Source organism: Schistocerca americana, chromosome 1, assembly GCF_021461395.2.
Source record: "Schistocerca americana isolate TAMUIC-IGC-003095 chromosome 1, iqSchAmer2.1, whole genome shotgun sequence".
In the NCBI taxonomy this organism is placed as follows: Eukaryota; Metazoa; Arthropoda; class Insecta; order Orthoptera; family Acrididae; genus Schistocerca; species Schistocerca americana.
This window is the reverse complement of record NC_060119.1, coordinates 1,031,543,846-1,031,566,596: the sequence shown is the minus strand read 5'-3', so window position 1 is coordinate 1,031,566,596 and position 22,751 is coordinate 1,031,543,846. Positions and strand designations below refer to the sequence as shown.

The following is a 22,751-nucleotide window of genomic DNA, read 5'->3' as shown; positions in this document are numbered from 1 at the left end:
AGCGGATGGGATGTTCGGACTGCTATATTCCTTGTCCGTTAAGACTCCCTGAGTGGCCCTAACTCTGTACGACTCTTGCACCCAGTAGGAAAAGTAATCAAGAATATCCAGGACGCCCTTCTCCACCTACAAAGGCTGGGGAAGGATGTGTCTTTCTGCTGGGTACCTGGGGGACATGGTTGTTAAAGGAAACGCAGTTGTGGATGTAGTAGCCAAGAAGGCTTGTCAAGATAATAGGACAGTTCAGCGTGCCATCCACCGAAATGATATTTCACAGTTGAGGTACAGCCATGTGTAGATGGATCGACGAGTCACTGGAAATAACAAACAGAAGGCTGCGCCTAATGATGTCAACAACTCGTATACGGCGTACTTCAAGCCACAGAGACAAGATGAGGCCCTTCTCACTCATCCTCGCATTGGACATGACCCTGCGATGTACGGCTGCTTGCTCCGGTGGGAGCACCCTTCAGGATATATTACTTGTGGTGTACAGTCACACTGTGCCACATTTAGTGGACGGTTTTTTATTCAGACAAGAATGAAGGAGCTACAGTAATTTACCGACAGATTTGCCCTCTATATTAACTAACGATCAAACATATATGTCAGGGCTTTTAAGGTTCCGTACAATGTCGAACTTGTTTCCTAAAATTTAAGGGTGAATTTTTAGTCTTATACGGGTGGCTCGTTCACCTGTGATTTTTGTTAAGCGATCAGCTAGTCTCATTTCCCTCTGCAATTATTTTAGCTTTCCTTTTGTACTGTTTTAATTGACATTTTTAAAACATATGTCCCATGACACGCTGTCGTAATGGGTATGAGATAGCGTGATTGTGCGGGTGTCGGGGAGTGAAGTTGAGAGAGCAAGACTTACACTTACCTGTTTTATGACGTTTTAGACGTTTTAATCAGAGTAGTTACCACTCTTACTGCTATTATTACTACTTATTATTATAATTTTAGAAAGGACGCTCATAGCCTCTTCGTTGAGTGCTCATAAAACCGCAGACATACATTTCAGAAAGGATTTCACAGTCATAATTTCATCTCCTTGCATGTCACTGATTGCACCCCCACTGCTGTGAATTTAATTACTTTGGCAGATACACCTAGACACTGCTTCCACAACTGATCTCTGGTGCTACAGTGAACGTTGAGTTTTTACGTCTTTCTGAGCGCGTTACGTCACGTTTAGAGTGTATTTAAGTTCTGGGTCAACTGGAAATCGTTTACCAAGCGATGGTCATCTTAGTTTTCCTCCTCTAACGAAGTGACTTCCCTGTATATTACTACACCATCTGAGAACAGTTTGAGAGAGAGCTAAAAATATTGTCGGTAAAACTTCTTACGTACAGCGTAAACAGAAACGAGCCAGCAACACATGAACGCTATGTGAAGATCGACGAACTGGATTCTACACGCTAGGAAGTAGTAATTTCAACCGCATTCTTGTTTCGATATTCCATTTCGAGAGCACATTTCAATTTATTTTACTTTCGTTAGTGGTGAGTTCATGTCGATTAAACATCTGAAGACTTTCCATTGCCTACAAGGAATTAAATGTACTTCCAGCATGGTGGAACGCTTCTAATTTACCACGTGTCCCAGTCGATGGGTTAGTCGAGGTAGAACCATTATGCCGCCTAAATCTCCAAACTAACATGGTGAGATTTTTATTTGAGAGATGAACTAAGGACAGCAGTATACATAAGAAAAGTGAATGCGTGAGGCGAGCCGTTACGACGCATCAGGACCACCACTGCAATCGTCGCAAAGCGACGTAGATGTGCAATAAGACAGAAGACGCGACAAGTTCTTCTAAGAGTAAGAGAGCGAAATGAAATTAATGGACTGCGCAAATATATTGTGGATTGTGTGGAGTGAGGTAAAATTATAAGCTGACAAATGATAAAACAATTTCATAGTGATGACAAAAATTTTAGAGCGTTTGTCTCCAAACTACTCGAAATGGACCGAATATCTATATGAAAGTTTTTGCATCAGATGACCATTTTACAGCCTCCTCAACTAGCGAAGTAAAACTTACATTCTACCTGCATCTTAGAGCAATTTTGAGAGTTCATCAATAGATGTAAATATTCTGTAACATTTAGGTGTAAAAGAAGTTACTTCTAAGGCTGCACGGAGTTTCAATAGTGTTTGTTACTTTTTCATGGATGTTTCACGAAAATAAGTTTTCAGATAAAAATTCATTTTAGCTTTGAGCTAAAGCACTGAAATAACAGCAGAAATTTAAAAAAATTAAACTGAAATTATCACTGTAGTAACGCACTATCTAATCTGGGAACACCGATGGTGCCATTCCTTACGCTATATTCATAACAAAATCACTTAACTCTAGTACTACAGTCACAATTGCTCATTTCTTACGTTTCTCGTTAAATAAAATTTATTGCTCAGGATTACTTTAACTGTACTTGGTGGTACTAACGCGCTTCTTTGTAATCCTCCTACATTTCGCATTACATTATTTTTAGGATTTTTCCTTGTGTAAGTAAAGCGATAGCTTACAGTCCTTGGAGTTCTGGCACTACGAAGTCGCTACTTGTCGCCTCGTATGTTTTCTCGAATTCTTCACTAGACACAGACAGCGCGTGACGCAGCCTCGTTTATGTAACCTGTGGCTTTGTCAATAAATCGTTTTGCGAAAACTCGGGAACCTGTTCTGCGCAGGGTCGACGTGTCATGAACTTACCAAGAACGCGGAAGAAATCTCTCAGTCCCGTGTCCAGGTTGTTCGAAATGGATTTCTTTCCAGAAAGAACGGACGTTTTCAGAACCATAAATTTAGTGTTAACCACGTATGACACGTTTATTCTGTAAACAACAAAGCACTGAACGTCGGTCCACGTTTGTACCTGAATGCTGTATAATGTTCTGCTTACTGTCATTGAGTCTCTAAGGATCTGTTTTCGGTAAAACAAAAGTTGTCGCTCAAATAAGTTACTCATTGTCGCTGACTGGTGTGAGTCCGTCTTCTTGTATTCTTTCCGTGATATGAAGTCTTTCGTTTCATCTTAGCAGCAAGCTGTACATACCAATGTAGTTCCGTGAAAACATTGTGAAACGACTCCATCAACTACTGCAAATGTCGGCCACGGGGACAGGATATCACGGCGGCCAGAGCCGACAGATACCAGAAGTCTTTCCGTTCGCTGTTGGTCCACTTGACTCGTTATGCTAAGGAGAATTGCACAACACTACACGTTGTGGTCATCAGGACAAACGACCGACCTAAAACGAAAGATTGAAACTTTCTACTCCGTGCCAGATACGAGGGGCGTTCAGCAAGTAATACAACGTATTTTTCTGAAAGCATTTTACGCCCCACTCTTTTGGCTACAAAACCCTATTTTTACGGCATAATCTCCGTTCACTGCGACGGCCTTCCACCACTTTAGTGTATGCCCGCCTACCACTCTACTGGTCGACTTCGGACCCAACGTCTCACTGCATGAATAGCCTCCACGTCCTGCTTCACGCAACAAATTCTTTATTTTCCAACAGAAAATACCGGTCAGATGGTCCTTCGTTGCCCTTCATGATCTGAACAGTGGCAAGGAACTCAGCAGGCACACACGTTTGAGTACCCCTGCTGGTGGCCAAGTTGTCAGCACTACCAACAGAGATGTCAAGTTGTGCAGCGAGGTGTTTGATAGTGATCCGTCGATCACCTGGAATGAGCGTCCGCACATTAAAACTTTGCAGGAGTCACTGATGTATGCGGCCGGCTGGCATAGAGGAGGTCGGATAGGTTTAGGTGACATTGCGATGACGACGACTCACCGTGCATTCTGTTCACTGCTAGGTCACGGTTTACATTCAGTAAGCGCTTATGAATATTTGCTATGCTCTGGTTTTCGGGAAAAAAACGCGGTGACAGCTATCTGCTTGTAACGTAAGTCTGTTACAGACGCCAATTTTAAGGCTATATCAAGCGCTGCACCTATCGGATGAAACAGGGGCCGAAGTCGGACAATTGGACAATGTCCCAAAACAAATTCCGCGTTTTTCAACCGAAACTAGCCGAGAACAATGTGTTCCATTACTTACTAAGAATCGGAGGAATAACATGTTGCACAAATCCCTGGTTCGATATACGGAACAGCGTTCGTCTATAAAACCACAAAAGCTGCCCCTCAATAGCGAATATCAGAACATAGTCTTTATTCCTTAGGCATAGCTCCTCAAAGGCAGGAATGTGAAGAATGTGAGTATAGCGGAATTTTGTTATCGTTGTTGAAGATTTTTCTGTTGTCGATATACGGTCACAGGTTCGAATCCTGCCTCGGGCATGGATGTGTGTGATGTCCGCAGGTTAGTTAGGTTTAAGTAGTTCTAAGTTCTGGAGGACTGATGATCTCAGATGTTAAGTCCAATAGTGCTGAGAGCCATTTGAACCATCTATTGTCGATAAGCATTTACGTCTCCCTTTTCAAGTTTCCTACGTGTCGCACCTCAAAGGCTCCACTTCATGAGAAGTATAGTGTAACCTTACTTAAAGAACGTTATGGAGAGAGAAGGTACTTCACACTGGACCCGCATTCCCGAGGACGACGGTTCAAATCAGCGTCCGAACATCCATATTTAGGTTTTACGTGATTTGCCTAAAATCCAGGCAAATGCTGGAACGGGTCCTCTGAAAGTGTACGGCCGACTTTCTTCCCCATTCTTGAAATAATTAGAGCTTGTGCTCTGTCGCTAATGACCTCGTTGTCAACGAAATGTTAACCCTAATCTTCGTCTATCTTCATTTACATAGATACTACACAAGCCACCGTACGGTGCGTGGCGGAGAGTACACGCAGCGCGGTACTAGCCGAGCGGTCTGAGGCGCTGCATTCATGGACTGTGCGGCTGGTCCCGGCGGAGGTTCGAGTCCTCCCTCGGGCATGGGTGTGTGTGTTTGTCCTTAGGATAGTTTAGGTTAAGTAGTGTGTAAGCTTAGGGACTGATGACCTTAGCAGTAAAGTCCCATAAGATTTCACACACATGTGAACATTTTTTTGGAGAGTAGCCTGTACCACTACTAATATTTTCCTTTCCTATTCCACTAGCAAACAGAGCGAGAGAATAACGACCGTCTGCATGTCTCCGTATGAGCCCTTATTTCTCGTATCTTATCTTCGCGATCCTTACTCGAAAGATATGTTGGCGGCAGTAGAATCGTTCTGCATTCAGCTTCAGACGCCGGTTCTCAAAATTTTCTCAATAGTGTTCCTCAAAAAGAATGTCGCCTTCCCTGCAGGCATTCCCAGGGATTCCCGAAGCTTCTCTGTAACACTTCCGTATTGGTCGAACCTATCAGTAACAAACCCAGCATCCCGCCTCTAAATTGCGCCGATGTCTTCCCTTCCCTTTAACTGAACTGGTGCAAACCCCAAACATCGAACAGTACTGAGCAATGGGTCTCACTAGTGTCCTATACGCGATCACCTGTACAGATGAACCTCACTTTCCTAAAATTCTACCAATAAACCAAAGTCGACCATTCGCCTTCCCTACCACAGTTCCCACATGTTCTTCTATCTCATATCGCTTTGCAACATTACTCACAGATATTTAAACGACATGACTGTGTCAATCATCACACTACTATTGCTGTATCCGAACATTAGGGGTTTGATTTTCCTGCTCATTCGCATTAATCTACATTTTTCTACGTTTAGAGCTAGCTGCCATTCATCACATCCACTAGACATTCTGTCTAAATCCTCTTGTATTATCAGCTGGCCGAAGTGGCCGAGCGGTTCTAAGCGCTACAGTCTGGAACCGCGCGACCGCTACGGTCGCAGGTTCGAATCCTGCCTCGGGCATGGATGTGTGTCCTTAGGTTGGTCAGGTTTAAGTAGTTCTAAGTTCTAGATGTGTGTGATGTCCTTAGGTTGGTCAGGTTTAAGTAGTTCTAAGTTCTAGAGGACTGATGACCTCAGAAGTTAAGTCCCATAGTGCTCAGAGCCATTTGAACCATTTGAACGTCTTGTATCACAAACACAACATCTTCGGCACTTTACCGTACACCGCAACATCATCAGCAAACAACTGCACATTACTCCCCACCCTGACCGCCAAATCATTGATGTATATAGAGAACAACAGCGGTTCTATCATACTTCCTTGGCGCACTCCTGACGATACCCATGTCTTTCATGTACTCTCGCCGTCGAGGATAACAAACTGATTTCTATTACTTAACAAGTCTTAGAGCCACTCACATATCTGTGAACTTATTCCATACGCTCGTACTTTCGTTAACAGCTGCAATGGGGAACCGTGTCAAATGCTTTCCGGGAATATAGAAGTATGGAATCTGTCCGTCGTCCTTCATCCAAAATTCTCAGTATATCAGAGAAAAGGTAAGCTGAGTTTCGCAGGAGTGTTCCCTTTACACGTTCTGGAACAGTTAGCCACCAATAAGTTGTCTGACAAACTGTTTTGTGGTTTCGTGACCAGCCTGTAGGTGAAAATTCCTCCACTGAGATTCTACCCTGTTCTTCGTATCGAGCATAACCACGATGTCGGCCGAGAAGCCGATTAGTGAAACCGAATGCCATCCATGCCACCAAGTCTTTCCGTAACTTTAACGAAAAGTATGGACTTCGAATATGCCATCAGATAGATATCAGATAGATCAGCATTCATCGAGGTAAAATGGAAATGTCGTGTGGCTAGGGCCTCCCGTCGGGTAGACCGTTCGCCTGGTGCAGGTCTTTCGATTTGACGCCACTTCGGCGACCTGCGCGTCGATGGGGATGAAATGATGATGATTAGGACAACACAACACCGAATCCCTGAGCGGAGAAAATTTCCGACCCAGCTGGGAATCGAAGCCGGGGCCTCAGGATTGACAGTCTGTTATTACGCTGACCACTCAGCTACCGGAGCGGACATTCATCGAGGTAAACGAGAGATTCTCAGTGCGCACGAAGACAATCTCTGACGTAATGCAAAGAAAACATAAGAAGCACGAGTGTCGGTCTGCCTGAGTCAGCTTCCACGAATGATGTACTTGGTCTCTCGGAGTGGCAACGAACACTTAATGCATCACTCTCTGTCTTCCTTTACATCACAAATGTATTTGTTGTTAAGGAAACTCTAAAAAATGTGCTCATCTATCTGGAAACAAAGAACGAAAGGAAAGTTTTAAAGAATCTTAAGTCATAGCGATCTGTCATTTCAAAGGGCACGGAATATGAATAAGGGAATATGATGTTTCAAATGATTATTTTGGAAGCAACTATGCAATTACCGTGTGGGTACGGGTTTTATGTTATTAAACTCCAACACTGAATTTGCAGAGACGAAAATGGATGCTTTCACACTGAGATGGGCGTAGCCGCAAACTGGTAGTTTATTAAAAAACCGTTTTAAATTATGACTTGTAGCGGATTCGAAAAATACTTCTTCCACTGTACTATCCACCTGACTCCCTTATAAATCATACTCTTCGTATCAAAAACATCGTTAGAGGTGAACAGTATGAAGTAAGAAAACATGGGGAACACTTCAGAGTTTGTCGTACTCGATATACAGTCATCAGTACGCATGCGGGGTGCCGACTTAAATTTGCATCGATTGTGTATGCTGCGCATTTCGCTTAAGACCTTGGGTGTACATCTCAACAGAATGCAGTTACAGTACACAGTGATGGACATTTGGTCATTTACTGCCGCCAACGAGTTAACTTTGCAAAATTAGAATCTGAAACATTTCAGTCTTCTCAGCAACATTGTGCTTGACAGAGTGGAACCACTTTTGTTAGTGTCCTACCAGCTTGAGAGCTCACACGATGCTGATATTGTAGCTGCTCCTCCTCAGTCGCCTGCGGCACGAGGGTGTGTGCAGACTAAATTTTATGACGACAGTTGATCGGCTGCGGTTTAACCGTAGGAAGACTTGACTTTATCTGTAGCATATGCACCGGATGCCTAATTACTACTGTGGTAAGATCACGTACGTAAATCACCTTTCCTTCGGATGACTACTAAGATTCCAGGCCACCACTGAATTCTCTTAAAAAAAAAAAAAAAAAAAAAAAAAAAAAAAAAAAAAAAAGGGGAAACAAATAGTTCATCTCTCCTTATGTGCCACAATTCTTCTGCAACGAATAGTTGTACACAGACTTTTACGTTGATTTCTAGTGGTAAAACGTCCACGTATGAGGGGTTATCATAGTTTCAGTTATCTCGAAAAATAAAAAGTTAACGTCATTTTTCAATTTCCTGCTACATTTCTACCCTTGCCACGGTACCGCAACACACCGTTAGAAGATCCAAAATAAAACGGTGCAGCCCATCTCGAGTCCATCAATGGACTGCGTAGATCTGCTTCGGCGACGGCATTTTCAGTGCGCACCAGGGCTGCGTACATGTAGCTGCAAACAAAACAAAAAAATTACATTTAATGTGATTCTTCAGTTTCTCCTGGCGTATTTCTTGCTCGAACAGTCCACGGGTGTACTGCCGGTCCATAGTGTCCAACGGTCACAATATTTCGGCGATCAGACATGTCGCCATCGTCAGGTGCGCTGACGAACTGAGCTCCTGAGGGCGGGCGGCCGTCTTAAATCCCCTCCCCTTGCGAGGTGCTCTCTCAGCGGTCCGCACCCTCGCGCCAGCAGTCGGTGAGACGCTGGCGTCGGCGTCTGTGGTGGCGTCGGTGTAACTGCCTCGTCCGCCCTGGTCGCTCGTTCGTTTTCTTTGCTGAGCCTCTTTTTAGTTAGACTCAGTGCTGGTTCCCATGCCTTGCTGAGGTTATAGCCGCATTCTCGGTTGATAAGTCCGTCCCTCGTACGAATTTCGATAGCCTCTCTAACGACGCTGTCCCAGTGTTTAGATGCCTGTGCCTCGGCCCTGGTATGTTGGAGTCCATTTCGTGATTTTCGGACAAACAGTTCTCTGCGACCGCCGACTTGTTGGGGTACCCAAGTCGAGTGTGCCTCTGATGTTCTCGGCAACGATCTTCGATGGTGCGCACTGTCTGTCCAATATAAGTCTTCCCACAATGACACGGAATCTGGTACATGCCGGCCTTCCGCAAACCGAGATCGTCTGTGGCACTTCCCAATAATGCTCCCGTTTTATTTGGAGGGCAAAAGACAGTTCCTACTCGGTGTTTCCTCAATATTCGTCCTATTTTCCCTGACAGTGCGCCAGTATACGGTATACAGACAGTGGGTATCCCTTTCTCCCTGGCTTCTTCCGTCCCCACATGCTGTACTGTAGAAGTGCGGCGGAGAGCGCGTCTGATGTGCCATTCCGAGTACCCGTTTATCCGGAATACAGTTTTGAGGAGTTCCATCTCTTGGGGCAGACTCTCTGCGTCAGAGATGGTGCGCGCCCTGTGCACCAACTATCCTCTTGCAAATACAGGTCGGTGTGCGTTTTCTTCCTGTATATCCCGTGACCCAGGGTGCCATCCGCTCTTCTTTTCGCCATGACGTCCAGGAATGGTAATCTTCCTTCTGCGTCTGTCTCCATAGTGAATTTGAAGTTCGTATTACGGAGTTCAGGTGTGTAAGGAAGTCTAGAAGCTTGTCCCTTCCATGGGGCCAGATCACGAATTTAATTTTTTCGAAACGATAATGAAAATACTACCACCGCTGTTAGTCCAGCTCTGACCCTTGGCGCTGATTGGTAGCGTTGTTGTATGTCCTGAGGGATATCGTGCCAAATTTTGTCCAATTGCCGGGTTGGATCGTCAAAATCCTGAGCTGCTTGCAGAACCCTGGCCATAATGCTCAAAACGTTCTCAGATGGGAAGATATCCGGTGACGTTGCTGACAAAGATAGAGTTTGACAAGAATGGAGACTTGTAGTGACTCGCTGTCTGTGGGCGGGAATTATCTTTCTGAAATCCAAGTCCAGAATGACGCTGTAAAGGGCAACAAAAAGGAGCACAGAATATCGTCGACGTACCGCTGTGCTGTAAGGGTGCTGCAGGTGACAACCAAAGAAGTCCTGCTGATAAGAAGTGGCACCCCAGACCACCACCCCTGGTTGTCGAGCCGTACGGGGGGCGACAGTCAGGTTGGTTGGTATCCTACCGCCGTCCAGGGCGTCTCCAGACACGTCTGCGGCCTGTAACCTCACTGACTTAATAGTCTGAAGTGATGAGTCCCGCTTCGAACTGACTTCTTTTACGTCCTAAGAAGTGTTTTTAGAATTATGTTACGGTCGTTATACTGTTTCCGTCCGAAATCCAATGAAATAAACATTCTTCTCTGCTATTAAATAACGCTGCAACGTGGTTCCAGGTCGAGGGACAATCTGTCATGCAGCATATCTTTCTTTGAAAAAGGTTTCAGTTTTCTTGTAATGGACGATTGGACACGACTGCATTTTTTCCCAAGACGAGGCCATTAGGAGCTCAGCGTAAGCTTGGATTAGGAAGAAAGAGAAATAAACTGACCGCATTCAAGCATTCACCATAACTTTGGGAAGCCACAAAAACGCTGCAAACAGATGTCCTGATGGGGAATTTGACCCTACTCGTTCGGAATGAGTGTGACCCGCCAGGGTAGCCGAGAGCGCCAATGCGCTGCTTCCTAGACTCGGGTAGGAGCGCCGGCCACAGATCGAATCCGACCGTCGGATTAACGACGAGGGCCGATGTGCCGACCAGCCTGGCTGTGTTTTTAGGCGGTTTTCCACATCCCGCTAGCTGAATACCGGGCTGGTCCCCAAGTTCCGCCTCAGTTACACGACTCACAGACATTTGAAAACATTCGCACTATTTCATGACTTACACTAGACGCAGACAGCTGGGGTACTCTACTTCCGTCCCGGGGGGTTCGGGGTGGCAGCAGGAAGGGCACCTGGCCACCCTCTGCCATTAACACTGCCACATCCGTACTAGCAAAGCCGACCCCGCGTTGGAGCGGGACAAAGGCCCCGAGAAAGAAAGAAAGACAGAAAGAAAGTTCGGAATGAGGCTGGTTTCTTAATCAGTCACAAAGCAAAAAAGCACCACATTCGAAAGGCAGTTGCGTTTCCTCATAGTTCTTAATTTTCGGTAAATGTTACCCGAATCTCTGTATTTTCATTTTTCATTACTTACTATACGTGGAACGTGTTTTACTCGTTTCAGTTAATTTCTTTACGGTGTTGAGGTTTTCGCCCTTGTGAGTATTTAGAATAAGCGTACAGCACCTGCCATACTGTTTCAGCAGTAAGAGTGCCTAGTATTTTGTTAACAGAGAAGCGGCGTGGTGTTCGTATCAATCGCTATTTCTTAGAGGTTAAAATACTTCATAAATTACTGAAATCAGTGATCAGTGAAGTGTTCGTCACTATCTTATCCTTCGCACAGAAAGCTACATTTACTTAACATCTTTTTATTAGAATTCTCTAATCATTAATCTTGTGTAATACGGACAGAGGCGACGGCAAAAAAACTTTGAAAGCAACACTTTTCGAGGAAACAAGGTTACTTCCATTGAAGCACTGTCCATTTAACGGCTAAGAACTTTAATTATATTGATTGATTTGACTCATGTTTGCTTTCGTGAACAGATATCCCTTTTGGATTTGTGTGTCACTTCCTTGTGCGGTGTTGTAACTCTGGCAGCTCCAGATATTTCACCGAAAACTCGTAATCAGAGCGTAACGACAGAAAATGAAACAAAACCAACACAGGGTAGTGTGTTTTCCACCCGAAAACCTCGTTAATTCTCTAGAAACAATAGTTCTAACCATTGTCAACATATGTGGCAAACATGGCGAAGTCTCTTGCAGCAAGACGAAATGCAAATCGTTCAATGGTTTTGAAGGGTTTGCTTTAAATTGAGAAATTCTTCCAAGGTCGTTTAAAAGCACTGCGGATGAAATGCAGTAGATGTTAGTTTTGTTTGCAAATTGACATGGAAGTTAGACAACAAACACCGACACTACCCTCCGTGTGATAATCTCATTTTTATTACTTCCGCTTTCTTGCATCAGAATTGCAATACCAGTTACGAAATTCAAACATTTCTAGTTACGATTCGTAACAAATGGAGAAGTTGAAACGAATGTCAGTAATCATACTTGAATAAATCGAATAAGCTAGAAACTACACTGAAGCGCCAAAGAAACTGGCTAAGGCACGCGCATTCAAGTACCGAGATATGTAAACAGGCAGAATACGCCGCTACGGTCGGCAACGCCCATAAAAGACAAGTGTCTGGCGCATTTGTTAGATCGGATACTGCTGCTACAAAGGCAGGTGATCGAGATTTAAGTGAGTTTGGTCGTGGTGTTACAGTCGGCGCACGAACGATGGGACACAGCATCTCCGAGGTAGCAACGAAGTGGTGATTTTTCCCATTAGATCATTTCACGATTGTACCGTGAATATCAGGAATCCGGTAAAACATCAAATCTCCACATCGCTTCGACCGGAAAAAGATCCTGCAAGAATGGGACCAACGACGGCTGAAGAGAATCGTCCAACGTGCCAGAAGTGCAACTCCTACGAAAACTGCTGCAGATTTCAATGCTGGGTACACAGTAAGTATCAGCGTGCGAACCATTCAACGAAACATCATCGATATGGGCTTTCGGAGACGGAGGCCTACTCGTGTACCCTTGATAACTGCGCCCGTCAACACCGACATTGGATTGTTGATTGGAAACATGCTGTCTGGTAGGACGAGTCTCCTTTCAAATTGTATCGAGCGGATAGACATGTACGGGTATGGAGACAACCTCATGAATCCAAGGACCCTGCATGTCAGCAGGGGGTTTTTCAAGCTGGTGCAGGCTCTGTAACGGTGTGGGGCGTATGCAGTTAGAGTGATATGGGACTCCTGATACGTCCAGTTACGACTCCGACAAGTGAAATGTATCTAAGCATCCTTTCTGATCCCCTGCATCCATTCATGTCCCTTGTGCATTCCGACGGATTTGGGCAATTCCAGCAGGACAATGCGACACCCCACACGTCAAGAATTGCTACAGAGTGGCTCCAGGAACACTCTTCTGAGTTCAAACACTTCCGCTGGCCACCAAACTCTCCAGACCTGAACGTTACTGACATATCTGGTTCAAATGGCTCTGAGCACTATGGGACTTAACTTTTGAGGTCATCGGTCCCCTAGAACTTAGAACTACTTAAACCTAACTAACCTAAAGACATCACACACATCCATGCCCGAGGCAGGATTCGAACCTGCGACCGTAGCGGTTACGCGGTTCCAGACTGTAGCGCCTAGAACCGCTCGGCCACTCCGGCCGGCACTGACATATCTGGGATGCCTTGCAACGTGCTATTCAGAAGAGATCTCCACCCTTCGTACTCTTACGGATTTATGGACAGCCCTGCAGAATTCATTGTGTCATTTCCCTCCAGCATTATTTCAGACGCTCGTCGAGTCCATACAACGTAATGTTGCGGCACTTCTGCGCGCATGCGGGGGCCTTACACTATTTTATGCAGATGTACCAGTTTCTTTGGATCTTCAGTGTATGAAATTCTTTTACTGACGATTTCAGTTTAGTATCCAAGACCCTAAAACTCTCGGCTACAATTCAGTATGCAAATCAAAGCAAATGCTGCACACCCAAGCACTGGGAAATGAAGTCTAAGATGTACCTTATGTGACAGTATCCAGTCTCGTGACAATGATGTCTGTAGCAGAATGTAGGTTGCGTGAACGCTGTCTCAACCTGGTGATGAAGTGATACACGAAAAATTCTCGGTGCACTTAAGTTGCCACGCTGAACCTCCCTGTTCACCACTATCATCAACCTGTCCAGCGACTTTTACGTATTCTGCCCATTACTTGTTCGGTGGAACTGTAGAACTAGCATAAACCGTAATATGCTATAATGAAGTAAAGTAGCCTCCAGTCTTCATGGTAAGGCATTTATCATAGTGCATATGTAAACAGCATTTGCAGCTCCAAGTATACCTGTTAATAGGGATACTTCGTCAAGTATTCAGATTACATAGCAACGTCGGGGCGTGGGGGAGGGGGGGGGGGCGAATAAAACGAACAAAGTCATACAGTTTTTGCACTGGTGCTGAAACAACTTCGAGAATTTGAAGGCAGCCGGATACTTTACCTACAGAAATCTATTAAATTCGCGTGGCTGGCCATGAGTATCTCGCCCCCCTCTACCATGGTGCCACCTGAGGGAAGTCCACGCATCCCTAGACACTGAATGGCGTATGCGGCTATATAATTTCTGACCATTTCAAAAGTTTTCTGCCAGTGTGAGGCATTAGTGATTCTCACACCAACTAAGAAACTCCGGAAAATTATATTTACACTACAGGCCATTAAAATTGCTACACAAAGAAGAAATAAACGGATATTTATTGGACAAATATATTATACTAGAACTGACATGTGATTACATTTTCACGCAATTTGGGTTCATAGATCCTGAGAAGTCAGTACCCAGAACCACCAGCTCTGGCCGTAATAATGGCCTTGATACGCCTGGCCATTGAGCCAAACCGAGCTTGGATGGCGTGTACAGGTACAGCTGCCCATGCAGCTTCAACACGATATCACAGTTCAACAAGAATAGTGACTGGCGTATTGTGACGAGCCAGTTGCTCGGCCACCATTGACAAGTCGTTTTCAGTTGGTGAGAGATCTGGAGAATGTGCTGGCCAGGGCAGCAGTCGAACATTTTCTGTATCCAGAAAGGCCCGTACAGGACCTGCAACATGCGGTCGTGCGTTATCCCGCTGAAATGTAGGGTTTCGCAGGGATCGAATGAAGGGTAGAGCCACGGGCCGTAACACATCTGAAATGTAACGTCCACTGTTCAAGGTGCCGTCAGTGCGAACAAGAGGTGACCGAGACGTGTAACCAATGGCACCCCATACCATCACGCCGGGTGATACGCCACTATGGCGATGACGAATACACGCTTCCGATGTGCGTTCATCGCGATGTCGCCAAACACGGATGCGACCATCATGATGCTATGAACAGAAACTGGATTCATCCGAAACAATGACGTTTTGCCATTCGTGCACCCAAGTTCGTCGTTGAGTACACCATCGCAGGAGCTCCTGTTTGTGATGCAGCGTCAAGGGTAACCGCAGCCATGGTCTCCGAGCTGATAGTCCATGATGCTGCAAACGTTGTTGCAGATGGTTGTTGTCTTGCAAACGTCCCCATCTGTTGACTCAGGGATCGAACGTGTCTTCACGATCCGTTACAGCCATGCGGATAAGATGCCTGTCATCGCGACTGCTAGTGATACGAGGCCGTTGGGATCCAGCACGGCGTTCCGTATTACCCTCCTGAACCCACCGATTCCATATTCTGCTAACAGTCATTGGATCTCGACCAACGCGAGCAGCAATGTCGTGATACGATAAACCGCAATCGCGATAGGCTACAATCCGACCTCTATCAAAGTCGGAAACGTGATGGTACGCATTGCTCCTCTTTACACGTGGCATCACAACAACGTTTCACCGGGCATCACCGGTCAACTGCTGTTTGTGAATGAGAAATCGGCTGGAAACTTTCCTCATGTCAGCACGTTGTAGGTGCCGGCGCCAACCTCGTGTGAATGCTCTGAAAAGCTAATCATCTGCATATCACAGCATCTTCTTCCTGTCGGTTAAATTTCGCCTCTGTAGCACGTCATCTTCGTTGTGTAGCAATTTTAAAGGCTAGTAGTGTATTTGATCAGGATGCGGCTTTCGGCTGCGTTCGCGACATTGGCATCTGAAGATATCCGGTTGGCGATCCCATATATATTAGGAAGTGTTTCCTGTTTGATATTATCATGTTCTGCCAAGCACAGACGGAAAATTCAGTTAATGTTAGTGACTCCTTTCAATTGTAGCTGTCCACAAGAAAGACATAAAGTGTTTTTTGACTTCGGTGAAATGATGACTGGTTTTTGTTGTTTCAGCAACGAGGCGACGCAGTGAGAGACGAGAGGAGAAGCGTGCACGGAAGTGACCGGCGCGTAGCAGAGCCGCAGCACCCATGTTGGCGTTCGCGACCACTAACGGCACGCTCACCACGCACCAACGGTCAGTACCTCACAGATCACTCAGCACGCAAGCACTGCCGTAGCCAGCACGTTTACTGCGCTAATCCTCCAACGTGTAGTGCGGTTGCCAAAGCAGTCGGTAGAAATCTAAGGGAGACTGTCTGTTCCTGAAACTGTTCGTGTGACTTGATGTCATTTCATATGACCTAGTATTTTTGCCACCTTTATTTTCGTTGTGTAGATTAGAGTGCATGACAAACTCCAGTTAGTTTGATTACTAGAGGATGTCCCACGTAAAACCGGTACGCCTCGCGCCCGAGATTCGAGTAACAATGAACTAACTACAGAAATATAAACGTAACGTTAAAAACATGTAGTTCAGTGTTTATAACAGACGCTGCGTGTGGGTGGTCATGGGCATCTAAAAGTCGCTGACTTCGTGTGACGACGTTACCAGCAAGATGATACTTCTGCAGGGGTTATGTCGTTAATTTCTATAGTAAACTTGAGTTTAAGATCGACTCTGTGTGAGGACTGTCAGCACATACTTTGCTTTTTAATGTGCCCCATAAATAACTCACACGATGTTAAGTCCGAGGATCTTGGGGGCCAAGCGCTCTACTGAGAACTCCGTCCTCGGGGAACACGTTGATGATGATTTGGACCGTACCTTGGTTCGAGTGTGAACAGTTGCTCCACCTTGTTGGAATATTGCATACAGCTTCTCTGTAACTGTTAATTTCATGTAGAAGGAGTCAAAGATCTCTAGATATCAGGCACTGTTTAAGGTGCAATTGAAAAATGTGGGGTCAATAATGCACGTGCCCGACAACGCACAACAGACACCTATCTTCTCTGAGTGGAGACGCTTTTCATGCGGAACATGCGAGCAGTATCTGCAATACCGGGAGTTGACATAACCTGACAAATGATAGCATGCCTCATCTGACATTAAGCAAAGCACGGGGTCCAAATAACCGTCAGCAATTAATGTTAACAGCCATTTGCAATAATGAACTCTTTTTTTCCTGAAGTTCAGATTTCAACCCTTGCACCACACTCACATGATAGGCTTGTAATTTCACATCCTTTAGTGCACGTTGCCGTAATATACAAAATCCACCAACCTGCTGCGGTAACCTTCTTATCGACTTGCGGGGTCGTCACAGTCGCTCACCTATCCCTTTGAGCGTTCTGAACGGATCCCACAGCCCTCCATTTCTTGTACTGATCTTGAATAGCGATGGTTTTGGGGAGTTTCCTAGAGGGATAGCTCGCTTGAAACATTTCTTCACAGTCCTTGATGGAGACTTTCTCTGTTAAACTTTCCAATATCAGTTCGCTGTTCTCATATAAACTGCCCCATTTCTGTAACAACTCAACAATACGAGCTGCTCACAGCAACTGACGGACGAACACACAGCTGCACTCAACTTTCCGATAAAATGCTGTGTAGCAAACTTTCGAAACAGTGTTGCCACTTCACAAGCAATTCGACTAGAGCTGTTTAACATCCTTCATTAACCGAACAGGAAAATGACGTTATGAATAAATTAAATACCATAAAATTTATGCAAAACTTACAGGTGTCAGCAAACATGTCTGAAATGGGTTTTTTACACTTCTCTGACATTAACGAGCCTCCAAAGAAAAGGTTGTGAACAGTTATTGTGGCGTCACCAAAAATCCTCAGTTCTCCGCCTCTTTTCAGCAAACCAGGAGCAGCCCAGCAACAAGTGATGTGCAGATGTGCGTAGCCTGAACCTCCAACATGCCATACTGGTAGCTTTCCTCGCCTTAGAAGGAATACGTGCGTCAGAGTGCAGTGTCCTCTTCGGAATAGTATACGAAAGACTTCATGTCGACTGACTAATTAGGAAGAAGCTGACTTCATCGTCCGCAGCTTGATACTTCACATTTCCAGACACTCGTTGTTCCATTTATGTGTGGCTGTGCACCAACAGTGTGTTGCGGGTAGAAATTATACCACTGAATAAAAAGTGCAGGTGGCTTTGAATACCTCTTCTTCCTTAGCTTTCAGGGGGTAAAAGGTAGTATAGAATGGCTTGGACTGGTACTCTGCTTGCTATAGACATGGGTATGTACATGCATGGTATTTAATCCACTTCGACCTCGTTAGATTCCAGTGTAAACCACGTGATTTCTGCACCATTATAAATTCACGCAGATATTTACAGGGTGCCCATAATCATAGTTCCAGTTCCAAAACGCTGTAGAAAGAGAAACACTGTTCAGAATGAAATCAAATTTGAACACTATATTATTCACGCAGTGGGAAACAGCATGGAACACAAAAACGTAACGAAAATTTGACCAACAGATGACGCTGTAAGAGTCAGAATGTGCACGCCTACAGATGCGCGATACACAGCTGTTCCTCAGTTTGCGTCAGAGACGCACAACATGACTGTCTCCATAAAGATCGCGCGCTGCTGGTCAAGATCTTTTACAAGAATGGATACTGTGGGCCAATAGCCATGCAGAAATTCCTGACACTCAGGGGTACGCTAAGGGTCTGGAGAAACTGATTACAAAATTAGAAAAGGCAGATTCCTTTGGGGTGCAATGGGACAGAGGGAGAAAAGCAGTTAATGTGACGTCTGCCGAAGATGTGGCCACAGCATTGCACGAGAGGTCGAGAAGTGGTTGCCTGAATGTTGGACATGCCTGCAAGCATGGTGCATTACATCCTACGAAACATCCTGCATTTCTGTCCATACCAGCTGACCCATGTTCAGCAGTTGCGTCCTGTTGACCTGGAATTTCTTGCTCGCATTGAAATGGATAATGAATGGCTATGGAACATTCTGTAGACAGACGATGCCCATTTCCTTCTCTAAGGACATGCCAATACGTAGAATTTTAGAATATGGGCAACGGAAAATCTGCACGCACATCAGCCGTTACTATTTCATTCTGGTAAGGTGACTGTGTGGTGCGAGATGATGGCATCATTTACTGTAGGCTCGTATTTTTTCGAGGAGATGAGTCCTGCGGGTGCTCTTACCTGCACCATCACCGGTAAACGCTATTAGAGTCCTTCACGCACCAAAGTCATTCCAAACCTTCAACAGCGTGAATGTGTGTAGGATCATTTTCATGCAAGATTGCTCTCCTCTGCACACTCCAAAGCCAGTAAAGCGGCTGCTGGAGAGACATTTCGGAAATGCTAGAATTATCAGCCGTCATTTCCCTACAGCCTGGTCGTCCAGATCACCTGATCTTAATCCTTGTTACTTCTGGCTGTGGTGTTGTATGAAAGATGACGGGTGCATTGTACCAGTTACGAAAGTAGGTGAACTGAAGGCAAGCATTGCGCAACACATTCTGAACGTGAACCCCGAGACAATCCGGTCTGTTGTGGAACATGCTGTTTTTCGATTTCAACGTGTGGCCGAAAGTGGTAGACAGAATATTGAACTTGTCTTGCCCCAGTCTCACGACAATTATAGAGCGATGTCATTTTGTTTTTTTATGCAGTTTTTGTCTCCAGGACAATTAAAAATAGATTTTTCCCATCCGATGTTAAACGGCCTTCCCCGTGGTGGATGGTCTTACATAACAGTGCCATAACTGTTGACTGCCGAAGTTGTACAGCCATGAACATTGAACAAAACGAATGGTTTAATGTTCAATTCAAACCACAGCCATTTTATTTCGATTCAACTGTCATCTGTAACCGACCACGTCAAGACGCTTACAGCCCATCTACTGGTATAATTTTCCTTTCTTTTCTTGTTCCATGACGTTTCCCCCGGCGCCTGTAATATGCTGTTCAAATCCAACGTCTTTCTAACGGTATTTCTCTTTCTACAGCGTTTTGAAAACAGAATTTTAATTATGGATACCCTGTATATATAGTTCCTGTTTTTATTAAGGAGAAATTGTAACAACCGATGCAATAATTTTTAACCAGTTCGATTCAACACTGTTCCATTTTGCGAAACCTGAATTAGACAGAATTTCTCTGTGTAATTCATATTTTATCTAAAATTACTATTGGGTGCACGAAATTTCACATTGGAGATTCCACCAAGAACAAACAGCCTAGGAAGTAAACGTCGCAGCAGTAAAAATTTGGAAACAAGTTTCATTTTAATGTAGGGTGGGCCGAAAGTCACGGAGGGTGTTGAAACTGAGAATAACTTTTTATTTATTATAGTGGAGGATACTTACCTCAGATTGTAATCCACTCGCAAGTGTAAATTATCTCTCATCCTTGGTCTTTAAGACTGCGAGATATCAATGCAAACTAAGGATAAATAGATAATGTATTCGTATTATAACCACTTCCTGGCTTTTGGCCCACCGTGTATGTAGCTAGTTTTCAGGCTATGAGAAGCCGCGCGGAGTGACCACGCGGTTAGAGGCGAAATGTCATGGATTGCACGTCGGCTCCAGCCGGAGGTTCGAGTCCTCCCTCGGGCATGGGTGTGTGTGTTGTTCTTAGCACAAGTTAGTTTAAGTAGAGTGTAAGTCTAGGGACCGATGACCTCAGCAATTTGGTCCCTTAGGAATTCACACACATTTGAACATTTTTTGTTTTGAGAAGTAGTTTGAAATCAGTATCGTCTGTTCTCTGTGTATCTCGGCGAAAGCAGAGTGGTACATTTCAGGAGGTATACTTGAAGCAACTCGTTCTTGCAAATGCTTAGGGCACACATCGGATTGCAATACAAAATGATACATTACAAACGACGTAATTTATCTGCGCCTTAATAGTTCCATGTTGAATAATTTTGGTTAGATAGTTATTCATGTGACTAATATCCCAGGAATTAAAGTGGTTTATAATTACTTTTTATAGATTTATTAAGTTAGAATTTGAGAATTAGGTAGTGGCCAGTCCGACTAAAATTACCAACTGGTCAGATATCGAAACAAAACCTATTCATGTGTGCTGTCTTTCATTACGAAGTTGAAGAACCTAATTAAACTTCCAAAACTTAAAGAACTCTCATTTATTCCCTCGCTTGTTTTTTCTTGAAAGTTAGACAAGTTGAAAGGTTCTCCGCATCGATACTCAAACCCGCTCCTCCCTTCTTAATTTAATTACTGGTTTAAACTGTCTCGATCTCTATGTGATATTCACCATATTCTGAATGCAATACATGAAAATTTGCCCAAGGTTGACGATCCCATATCCTAGTTGCGTCAGTTTTGATGTATTTACCGGAAAAACGTAATAATCTAGAAGAGATTCTGCTCAGTAGAGTTAATAATAACGGCTTTTATCCAAGCCTGGTGAAATACAGCAATAGCGTTGATTCCGTAAGTAGCTTGGACGCAAGGTACCATGAAAGTTTCGAGAAGTGTGTGTGTGTATGTGTGTGTGTGTGTGTGTGTGTGTGTGTGTGTGTGTGTGTGTGTGTGTCTCCGGGGGTGGGGAAGGAGGGGTAGGGGCGGGGGAGGGGGGGGGGGGGTGCAGCAGGCTGCAGATTGCAGATCTGGTCTGGTCAAGGCGAGCATACTGAGAGCTTCGGGCTGTTCCCATTAGCGCTTACGCTAACACACGGCAGGCTGTCGACCGTGTCCAGAGTCCGATTAAGGCACGAAGTGGTAATACCAGTTTACAGGACCAACTCAAGGCCATCTCGTTACTCCTTCTGATTTCAAGTTTGAGTAAGGATCTTAAGCAGAAACGGAGCCGTTCAGTACAAATTTCGTTGTAGAGACTATTGAGTATGTTGTAGCAACGCAAAGATTTAATGCTACGGCGGAATGCTTATCTTTCGTTCTCATTATCACACGATACCGAACGTCAGAAATCAACGCAGAAACGAGCTGTATATTCGAGGTTCATTCAATAATTAGAGACAAATTGGTGTGGAGTAAAAAGCGTTTATTTTTACAAAACAATACTTTTTCTACTTTTCAACATAATCCCCTTGAACATTTATGCACTTGTTCCAACGGGATACAAGCTTCATTATTGCAGCTGCAAATAACTCTATCTTGATGTTTGAACCAATTTCTCAAACTTTTTCACGTTCGCGTTGTCCTGGAACCTCTTCCCACGTAGTGCCTCCTTCAGTGCACCAAACAAATGGAAGTCACTAGGTGCTAAATCAGGACTGTAAGTAGGATGAGGCAGTACTTCCCAGCCCATTTTGTAGATGGTTTCATGGGTTACTTGAGCAATATGAGGACGTGCGTTGTCTTGCTGGAGAATCAAGCTCTCCTCTCAGAACCACGACGTCCCTCTCTCATGGCTGGCTTCACTTTACTTAAAAGCAAATCTGAGTAGTATTGGCTGTTCATTGTACGCTGATCTTCGAGATAATCACAAAAAACTGGACCTTCAGCATCCCAAAACACCGTCAACACGACTTTTCTTGCTGATGCTTGGGTTTTGAATTTTTTCTTGACAAATGAGTTGGTGTGCTTCCACTCCATGCTTTGTCTTTTTGATTCTGGCTCATAAAAGTGAACCCAAGTTTCAGCACAAGTTAAAATTTTGTTGAGGAAGTGCTCACCTTCTCCTCCATAACGTTCTGTGCACACTCCCAACCTTGTTTCCTTGTGTAGCAGCGTCAGCTCCCTTGGGACCCATCTTACACATATTTTGCGGTACTTCAGCTTGTTACAGATAAGGGTCAGCCGCGGTGGGCGTGCGGTTCTAGACGCTTCAGTCCGGAACCGCAGACTGCTACGGTCGCGGGTTCGAATCCCGCCTCGGGCATGGATGTGTGTGTGATGTCCTTAGGTTAGTTAGGTTTAAGTAGTTCTGATGACCTCAGATGTTAAGTCCCATAG

The 22,751-nt window shown here is 44.7% G+C and overlaps 1 protein-coding gene across 1 annotated transcript in view; it reads left to right on the top strand.

Moving 5' to 3' along the window:
* The window catches only part of LOC124616656 (epidermal retinol dehydrogenase 2-like), a 350,044-nt gene that overhangs the window by 78,923 nt on the left and 248,370 nt on the right, over positions 1–22,751 (top strand). The window contains exon 2 of the mRNA XM_047144987.1: positions 15,891–16,014. Coding sequence (XP_047000943.1) covers positions 15,968–16,014 — 47 coding nt within the window. The 5' untranslated portion in view covers positions 15,891–15,967. The remainder of the gene's footprint in view (positions 1–15,890; positions 16,015–22,751) is intronic.